General features: G+C 26.6%; 1 protein-coding gene across 1 annotated transcript; it reads left to right on the forward strand.

Moving 5' to 3' along the window:
• The first annotated feature begins 5,790 nt into the window (after positions 1-5,790).
• Positions 5,791-10,815, forward strand: LOC125857212 (probable peroxygenase 5). Its single transcript, XM_049536907.1, has 7 exons — positions 5,791-5,926; positions 6,049-6,144; positions 7,067-7,152; positions 8,788-8,882; positions 9,085-9,210; positions 10,406-10,549; positions 10,666-10,815. The coding sequence occupies exons 1-7, from the start codon at positions 5,896-5,898 to the stop codon at positions 10,682-10,684; spliced, it is 597 nt and encodes a 198-aa protein (XP_049392864.1). The 5' UTR covers positions 5,791-5,895; the 3' UTR covers positions 10,685-10,815.
• The last annotated feature ends 426 nt before the right edge of the window (positions 10,816-11,241 follow it).

Genomic DNA, 11,241 nt, shown 5'->3' on the forward strand with positions numbered 1-11,241 from the left:
CTAATGATTTGCTGAATGCTACTCAAGTTTGTTTGTTTGAGAATACAAATGATGGTCTGCTTAAAGAGATCAACTTAGGTTATGGAAGAATTTATGTGATTTCAAGTAAACTTAGTGATTTGTTAGCGGTCGTTTGGTTGGGAACAAGTTACCCCACCATGTATAACGGATAACTTATCTCATCACTATGATATAAATGGTGAGATAAATAATTGAAGGACTGTCTAATACCTCCAATCATGATAAAATATTTCTACATTTTATTTCAACATTATTATACCTTATACTCACATCAAACGACACATGTTATAGGAGTAGCAATCCCCCTCCCCCAACCCAACAAATCAGAACTCAAGAAAAGATGTCCATGTGCAGTGCCTGTATTGGTCCCATAATAGTAATAATAATTTAGATTTGTATAACCTAAGGTCCATCGAAAATGAAATATCATAATTTATTCAACAATTAGGGATCGAACTCGAGACTTCTAATTTAAGATCGAGGATTTCTATCCCTCTCATGATATATTGAAGCAGTCATTGCTTAGAAAGTTTGGACTATATAATTTTTTTTTTATGGAGTATTTCATTAGTTTTCTTGGAAAACGACATTTAAAAAAATGGGTAATGACATATTGTAGGGTGAAGTGCACAAAAATCCTATTTTGTGGCCATCATTTAAGTTGTATCTTAATTTTTCTTATACATAAAAAGATAAATCCTTTTTGAAACTACTTCAAATATTTGGAAACTAAAGCTTTAGATATTTTTTTATTAAAGTTGTGGCCTTTGGCAAAACCTAATATTAGGTATATATCTATATATAGTAACTATACTACATATATATATAAATTACAATAACTTGTCAAGGCTAACTTTAGACATTTTGATTTAAGTCGTGACCTTGACTTGTCTAAACTTTAGACATTTTTTTAATTGAAATTTTGATCACTCATGAGGTCAATTTTTTCTTCTAATTTTAACAATTTAACACTGAAATCTAACTCAAATAAACTTAAGTTTGAAACATAAGCTTCTTATATCATAAGGAACAAATCTCAAATTTAGCTTTCTTGTTGCATGTTGTATCAGTAGATAATATTATATCAATTTTATACCTAAAATATCTAAATTTGTGAAGAAACTATGAGTTCACATGCTCTAGATTTAGCACTTTCTAACTCAAATTCAAATTATTTGATCCCTAAATAAAATATCGAATACTGAATAAAAAATCAAAATAAAGAGTCTTTACTCCTCAGCAACTAAGGTAACCCCACCCACCGCATAGGGAATACATTTTTCTTGGTTATTGCTTGTTAGAAGTTAGTAAAGCTAAAGTCAAAAGGAAGAAAAAAAAAAGTACAAATTCTTTATTTGTTAATAAAGCAAATAAATGTTTGTTATTGCTTTATTGAATTATGCTTTAACTTTCACGCCACATAAATGTACTTTAGTTGCTTTTGCGGTTCGTTTGCTTCCACGTTTTCAAACTACATACTGATCGAACCAAAATAGTTGTCACGTTTCACTTCTCGAAAATTAATTTAACTAATTTTATAAAATTAAATTAGATTAAATTAATTTGATATCTTAAAATTATAGAAAAAATACTATAAATTTCAATTGTTATCTTTAATATGATGAAAGTATACATCTTAAAGTACTGATCAAAGTTTATGTCGTTTAATTATCAAGAAATAATAATTATAACAAGTATTTTAAAACGGACAGATCAATATTTTGGATAGTGAACGAAGAATCCATGATTAATAAAACAAATGAAGAAGCATCCACTCAATTGAACTACTTTTCTATACTTTTGTAATTATTTATACCTCCCTAGTAATTTTTTTTAAAAATGTTAGGAGTAACTATATATTATGTACTACAAATTAAATAAATAATATAATTATATATACAATAAGTTAGATTAGTAACAAAAAATGAGGCAAATAACTTACGACAACAAAATAAATAGATATTATAAAAAAATAAATTATACAATCTGTATATATAATTAGATCCGTGAAAATAAATGTAAAAGATCTACTACAATAAGTTTAAAAATATATTACAATATTATATAAATACTTTAACTACAATGTACATAAGTTAAATTCAAATGAACGATTTATATAGTTATTTTTGGGTCACTGTGCATTGAGGTTTAAATTCCTTTTTAATACTATATTTTTTTCAATTTACTTTTAACAATAGTTTTAGTTAGGGACGTTGTTTATGATTCAATTTGAATAGATTTTTCTCTTTTAAAAAAAATCAAATCAATTGAATCGATTTAACAAGCAACATAATCAATTAAATCGAGTTTTTATTGATCTTTTTTTGTCCGTTTCTGAAATTAAATATGTGATATACAGTACCAAGTACATATTCAAATGACTATTGTCCAATATGGCACTATCAAATTAATTACTACTTTTAAAGAAGATATACGTACCTTCCAACTAGAAAATCGTATTCTATCGTCTAAGAACTTACCAATTTTTAAATATTAAAATTTTATAGTACCTTTTTTTTTGCGGTTTGTATGGTCCAATCATTAATCGCGAAATTTCTACAATAAATTGGTTGGGTCGAAAATTAAAGAGTTATCTTTTACCTAAATACCTTGATGATGATTAAATTAAAGATATATGTAGCTTTCAACTAGAAAATCGTATTCTATCATCTAAGACCTTACCAATTTTCAAATATTAAAATCTTATAATACTTTTTTTTTTCGGTTTGCATGGTCCAATCATTGATCGCAAAAATTTCTACAATAAATTGGTTAGGTCGAAAATTAAAGAGTTATCTTTTACCTAAATACCTTGATGATGATTAAATTAAATTATGGTGAATAATTGTAAAACTCAAAGATGAATTTTATATATTTTTTATAATAACATGAAATAGATTATTCGATATATCATGATAAATTACTCTCTATAATATAGAAGCGAATATAAGAGTTTAGGGTCAGTCGGTCCCGATTTGCATTTGTCCTCTATTCATATTTAATAATTTCTTCGTTTTAATTTATTTGCCTTTATTTTTCTTTTTAGTATGTTATGCATTTATAAATTACAAAAAATAATACTATAAATCATAATAATTAACAAAATAAAATATAAAAAAATATATGTTAAAATTTGATCAATTCACAAAATTTCACATGTGCCACATTAATTTGGACAGGGCGAGTAACATATCTTATTTGAAAATTACGTTTAGAGTACTATAAATCACAATAATTAACAACTTAAAACTATGTTTAAAAACATATTAAATTTGGTTAATTCTCCAAATTTCACATGTGCCACATAAACTGCGACAGAGCAACACATATTATTTAAAAATAACATTAATTAATAAAATTAAAAATCACAATAATTAATTACAACTTACAATATTTAAAAAACATACTCCCTCTGCCCCAATTTATGTGGCACTTTTCCATTTTCGAGAGTTAAACAATTTAAGTTTAACTGGAAATTTGTGTGTGAAATTTTCAATTTTTTGAAATGAAATTTATATATTTGTAAACTACGTAAAAAGTACTATAAGTCACAATAATTGACAATTCAAAATAATTAAAAGATATATAAAAAATTCACGATCAAAGATAAACTTGTTTGAATCTCTAAATCCGAAAAGTGTCACATCAATTGAGACGGATGGAATATTAAAAATTTGATTGACTCTCAAAGTTTCTCATGTGCTACATAAATTAGGAAAAGTGAGTAACATATATTATTTGAAATTTACGTTAATAATATTATAAATCACAATAATTAACAACTTAAAATATTTAAAAATTTGATCAACTCTTTAAATACGTGCCACATAAATTAAAATAAATAAAATAATATATATTAGGCTCATGCTTACACGCCACTTATTTCTAGTACTACAAAATAAACGAGAATGTCAAATCAAAGAACTAGATCACTATAAATGCAATGAGTTAAGCTACAAATAAAAATTGTAAATAATTAATATTCACCTTATATTTTATATTATTTTTAAAAGTACTGTACACACATGGAGACACACACATATAAAACAAAGCATCTAACACATGCTATATATTTTTTAGAATAATGATAAAAAATCAACAAAAGTTTTTTTTAATATATAAAAAAAGGGAAAAGGTAATAAAGAGATGAAGATAAAATAAAATAAAGTTTTTATAAAGAAAGATTCTAAATTCCAGATGTGAAAGGGAGAAAAAGACAGTAGTTGCATTGCTGGTTTTACCGAATTTATACGTAAATTTTTTTTTTATTTAGCAATAGTCTTATAAGGATAATGCTTTCCTTATGTCTTATTAATAATTAATAAGGAAGATCGAGCTAAAGATAATTGCTTTTTACTCATAAACGGTCAATTTTTTTTTGAAGTCACCCTTGACTTTATCATTATTTTGAGTTCTGAATGCACAAAGTCAAAATATGTGTATCGAACGCGTAACCTATTATTGTAGATTGTAACCTATGTTTGCCACCTATTAATTTTTATTAACCATTTGAAATATATATGAAATTTATTAATTTGATTAATTTGAATTGAAGCAATCAATCGTGCATTTCTGAGATTTAAATTGATGAATAGATCTTTATGTCCTGTCAAATTGCTAATTAAATTCGCTCTAAAAGGGCAACAAAGGCTGAAACTCTTCCTCCAAAAAATAATAGACCTACTTGTCATTTTTTGTTACAATAAATGGGGTCAGATAATACACTTTGTGTCAAAAAACACATTCATCATATCTCGTCAATAATTATTATTTTTGTTAACTATTCGAAATTTGAAGTTCATTTATTAAAAAAAATTAACACAATGAGTTTATCATTTTGTCTCTATTAATTGATAAATTAATTTTCTCATTAAAGAGGTTTTACCTTTTTTTTTCCAAAACATTAACTCTCTAAATAAATTGAGTGTATAATAGGTAAAAAATATATTGTTTTTCCTTGATTTGTCAAAAATTACAAGTAAAAAGAGACAAATAAAAAGTTAAAATTGGACAAGTAGAAAAGGACATAGGGAGTATATTTTTTCTATTTTTTTAAAAAAAAATCATTTCAATAAAAATGTTTTTTTATGACAACTCTCTAATTCTAACTTTTTACGTGACATGTTTAAGATCGGAATATTAAATAATATTTTAGTACATTTGATATATCTTTAATTTCCAACCACAAAATTTAAAAATCTTCTTTGCTTTCTTAAAATTCATGTCACGTCAAACATGACAAACATCTCAACCTCCATGCCAAATCAAAATAGGACAAACAAATTATTCGATTCCTAACAAATATTTCTTACATATTTAATACTCCTTCTGTCCAACAATACATATTTCTTAACTTTGTACATTTTTAACAATACATATTTCTAACAAATACATATTTCTTAACTTAATACATTTTTTAAGAAATTATAAATAGAAGGATAATTTTACTATATCACCCTTTGAATATAATAAATGTCTTGAAAATGTAATAGATAAATAACTCTAATTAATGATAAGGGCAAATTAGGAACTAAGTGTAAAATTATCTATTGATTTCATAAAGTGGACAAGTATTGTTGGACATTCCAAAATAGTATAACCTGCCACTATTATTAGACGAAGGAAATAAATCTCTCAATATAAAAATAGAATTTGCCCAAAAATTATTAAATTTCTAAAAATCCGCACCCGATATCCTGGATCTGTCCTTGGAAGGAAGGAGTGATAATTATATATATAGTATACTTCTCCAAGTTGTATAATACACATCAACTTCTATAAATACTTGCTTTATTCCTTCCATATTCTCATTGCTCTCTTCTATAACTTCTTTTCTCTATTCATTATTATATTCTAATAACCAAACTTTTAAATATGGCTTCCTGCAACAACATTCACCAAGAAGGTATGCAAAATAATTTAACTTTTTTTTCTTCTTCTCATGTTACATGATTTATAATTTTCATATAATTTGAGAACGATTAATTTGATGAGTTATAGTTCGTCTAATTATAATTTTATATGCAGAAATTACGAAGAGCGAACCAACTCCTCTACAAAAACATGTTATGTTCTTCGATATCGATAACAATGGAATTATTTACCCTTGGGAAACTTATCAAGGTATTTTTATTTTTCTATATCTATCGATTTGAATATTCTTTGTCTGAAAATTATACTGTGTATATAGATCGAACATTTTTTTACGATTTGCATTGCTCATGAATAAGTGGAGAGAATAGTCCCATTTCTTGTTAGCCTCAAAGGAATCGTGTGTTTCTCCATGACAATAAAAATTTGTGGTAAATAATTGGAGAAAATATTTGTGGAGGAAAATTGGAGTGTGAAGTTGTTTGGTATAATGAAAATATAGGGTTTTATAATTAGTTCCGGAATTATAGAGTTACTAGACTACTTTTTATTTTTTTCATTAGCTGGCGAAATCAACCTATAAAATCATAATTTGCCTAATTTATTTAGGTTTAGGCGGGTTAATAATTTGCTCATTTTATCTCCTTAGATTAAACATGACTGATATGCAACTCAAAATTAACTTAACGAGAAAATTTGTTTAACTATTTTTACAAGATATTTTTCATACAGTCATAATATAAGGGATTTTTTTTATTAGGTACTCAAACAAATTATAAGAAATCAAATTTTGAATATAAATGGTAAGAATAAAGTGGGCTATAACTAGTTTTTTTCGCTCATTCTAACCCAATTTATTTCATGTCAAGTAACATTTAAGCGAGTCAATAACTCGTCTTTGATTAACTTAATCGATTTTGACATTTTCTAAATTCACCCAACCTACTAATTTGATAGTACTAGATAATTTTGTTTCAATTTAATGAATATGTGGCTCCTAAAAAAAGTACAAAATAATTGTATAATTGAATACATATAAAAAAAATCAATAGTACTAATATGTGGACTAGAATTTAGTGAATCTTAAAAATCTTACATCCACTTTGTAGCACCCATTTAATGACAAGTGAATATCACCCTTAACTTTTTTACTAATTTATTTTTTATTTTTCAGGTTTTCGAAAAATAGGAAGTAATATTTTTCTTTCCTTTGTTGCCTCTATTTTCATTAATTTTGGCCTCAGCCGAAAAACTCGACCGGTAAGTCTCTCTATATTTATATATGTCGTTAATTAATTATCGCTGAAGATTATTTTTAATACAGTGTCTCCATGATTCGTACATTTGAATATGAACGCTTTATTATTTCCTATTTCCTATTATTTAATAAGTGCTTCTCATTTTGAAAATCGTGACAGAAATAAAACTAATAAAAATATTATATTGAAAGACTATGGTAGGTAATATGACATATAATAGAAGTCATAAAATAGTTTTTTGCATGAATGAGTGGGTCGGGGAAATTAAAATAAAAGAATAGGACAAGAAGTAGAAAACATATACGCATTATCCTAGTGGAGAAGTAGAAAAGAAGTAAAGGAAAAGACAATAGCTCTTCGATGATAACGAATTCATCTGAATTTATTATTTTTGATGTGAAATATATTAAATCTGAATCGATAATTTTAAAAATAGATATAATGAGCTTAATAACAAAACTCATAACGGTCAATTGAATCCTTCATCAAATTGAAAATCTAAATTTACCTTTAACTCTACTCTTGAATAAAAAATGCACTTCATAACAAGTGTTGAGTTAGTAGTTCATCTATGAATTCGATCAAATTTAATAGATTAAACAATATATTTATGTTATTAAATTTATTAAATATATACATATATACTAAATTTAAAATTTAATTATTATCACTTAAAATTATCATTATAAAATTCAAAACTTAAATTAAAATTCTAACTTCGTCTATCCATATATTATTATTCTCTAAAATGTTTTTGTAGAAGTGGTTTGCATGGGTAGACATGACCCTAATGTTGCCAAAGTGGAGCAAAAATATAACCAACTTTTTATAGAATTATTATATTTCTAACTTATAGAAGAAAAAAAAAGATGCTTTATATAAAAATGACATGAACAAATCGAGAAATGATTCTATCAAGATCTCTTTTATTTAAATGAATTTATTCTCCTACTTTTTATCTCCAAGTTGTGCGCAATTAGCCAAAGTTGCATTCACATGTAAATACGCCAAACTAAATTATATAAAATACTTAACATGTCATTAGAAAGCTTATCTTGCATGCATGTGTTTGATCAATTAAGTCATTAATTAAGTCTTTGAAGTTTAATTTTATTGTGTTTTCTAATGTTAGATAAAGCTTTTCACCTGCTGCAGAGGAATTTTTAATTTTTTCATATTCAATCGGTCTAAAAATAATGAAATATTTTTCTAAGAAAACAATTATTTTTTTAAATAAGGAGAATTACTTACCTAACCACGAAATACAACAACAACAACAACCCAGTGGAATCCCACTAGGTGGGGTCTGGGGAGGGTAAATAGTACGCAGACCTTGCCACTACCTCGTGGAGGTAGAGAGGCTGTTTCCAGGAGACCCTCAGCTCAATTTCACGAGTGTCATTCTACATTAATTATATCATGGCCTGTCTTCATTCAACGTAACACGTAACATCTTCAATCCACACCGACCCACACTCCCTCCATATCTCATATATTTATCTAGATTATATACAAATACATTTAAAATAATATTTTTTATTAGACGTTACACAAAATGTTACTATATGATATGTTTAAGAACATAAATTTCTACTATTGCGTTTTTTTAACGGTATGATGTGAAATAATAATACAGGGAAAAGGGCCTTCTTTACTCTTTCCTATTGAAGTGAAAAACATCAAACTTGCCAAACATACCAGTGACAGTGGGGTCTACGATAGTGAAGGAAGGTAAACACATGTCCTCGAAATAATGGATCCATCCCTCTATTCTTTTCTTTTTAAATATCGAAGTTAAATTCGTTTACCACGTTCAGAATTTGAACCTATGACCTAGCTAATTAAGTCACAAGTCCTTCTACATTAAACATTTTAATTAATAATGTTAAAAAGCAGAACTCAAAATTGTTTTTTTTTTTTTTTCATGTTGAAGGTTTGTTCAAGAAAAATTCGAAGAGATATTCACCAAACATGCACGTTCAAATGGAAACGCCTTAACAGCCCAAGAATTGGATGATATGCTTAAGGCAAACAAGCAACCAAAGGACTCTAAGGGACAGTAAGACTTCCTCCGTTTCTATTTTCGTTTGAAAAAAAGCTCATTAATTAAATTATTTTTTAGAAGAAAAAAGGCTCAAATATGTCATCAAACATTAAGAAAAGGCTTATCTATTTCATCCGTTAAAAATTTGAGTCATCTATGCCATTTCAGTTAATAAATAATGACATAGATGAGCCTTTTCTCAAACGAAAATGGCATAGATGAGCCAAACTTTTAACGAATGACATAGATGAGCCTTTTCTCAAAGTTCGATGGCATTTCTGAGCATTTTCCCATTATTAAACGTATTTCTTTTATAGGTTAATGGCATGTTAGGCAAAGTTTATGAGAAACCAATTTTATTTTATTTTTGAAATGTTTATTTCAAAAATTGAGGTGTTCGATCAAGCTTTTAAGAAAAAAGATGAGTGTTTTTGAATTATAGTATAAATATTTTTTTTTTGGATTTGAAGCACTTTTGAAATCTTGGTCAAACACATATCACTATTCTTATTCATATTGACAAAGGTGTGTTTAATATCTATTAGTAAACACAAATTGTTACTCTCTAAAAGTATTATAGTCAAGGATTAAAAAAAAAAAACCCACCTAAATTTGTATCCTAGTTGTTTGAATTTCATACCTAAATTATCAAGTGTGAGTTTTCTATCTGAATCATCACCAAATGTTTATCGAAATCAACCTCAATTATCCGTTGTTCACTTCTTCCTACTTGAACAATAATCCTCGTTCATGTAGGAAAAGTAAACAGCTCATATTTTGAGATTGGTTTCGATAAACATTTGGTGATGATTTAGATAGAAAACTCACAGACCTGATAGTTAAAATTCAAAAGATCAAAATACTTTGAATATATTTTTTATTTTTTATCCTTCACTCTTTTCGAAAATGACTTTAAACCCCCCGGCCCCACCCCACCCCCACCCCCAAGTAAGTAGGTTTTAAAAGTTTAATCAACAGACTATAATTGGTATATAAAAATCTTAAAAGACAGATAACTTAGTTCAAAGATTATACGTATCATTTTCTTTTGAGAACTAATCAGAATAGTTGCTCACTCAATCACACAAACTTAAAATAACCAACAGATGTATAATCTATGTATAACTATGTATATTTAGTGTATAATTTATATACCAACTAGAAAAAGTAAATAATACCACTGACTATTTATGTGGATTAAATTATGCAGTGTTGCTGCTCTGTCAGAGTGGAAGATTCTATATTTTCTTTGCAAAGATAAGGATGGATTACTGAAAAAAGATATAGTTAGAGCTGTTTATGATGGTAGCCTATTTGAACAAATGGCCAAGGAGCAACAAGCCAAGAAGAAAAAGTAATTAAATTATTTTCATGCCTTAATTAATTTCAAGTTATAGCTAATTGATTTCTCTATTAATTTGAACAGGATTTTTTAAAAAAAAATTGATGTAATTTTATTTGTATTATCAGATTTATATCAAGTTCATAAAAATGGATGTAATGCTAGCCACTATGTATAGTAAGTACATTTGTTATGTATGGAGTGATATCTTGTGGATTTTCTCTTATTTGTAATTTGTGAAGTATTATTTCTTTGTACTGATTAATGGGGTGATTTAATTTTCTCTTATTATATGACACTTTAATTATTTTTTGTTACATGAAACTTTCATTTTTCCTTTTTTTGTGTCACCTCCCTAATATGGAGAAGGTGGAGGTGGTAGAATTAATTCATGAAAATATAATTGATCTAATTCGTTTAAGTTTGGATTGATTATTGATAGCAAATATATATATTGTATTTGACTTGAAATCTGATATGAAATTATTAATTAGTGAGACAATGTGTGATTATTTCAGAAAAAATTAATAAATATGGTACGAATATTCCTTTGAAATAATAGGAGAGACAAAAACCATGTATTGTTAACGGGTGAAGAATTTGGCTACAAAATGCCTTTTTGAAATGGGCTTTCTGTTCAAATATATCGTTCGGGTAACTAGTTAATATATATATATATATGACTTATATATATTTTTTTATAT

This window comes from Solanum stenotomum, chromosome 2 (genome assembly GCF_019186545.1).
Source record: "Solanum stenotomum isolate F172 chromosome 2, ASM1918654v1, whole genome shotgun sequence".
In the NCBI taxonomy this organism is placed as follows: Eukaryota; Viridiplantae; Streptophyta; class Magnoliopsida; order Solanales; family Solanaceae; genus Solanum; species Solanum stenotomum.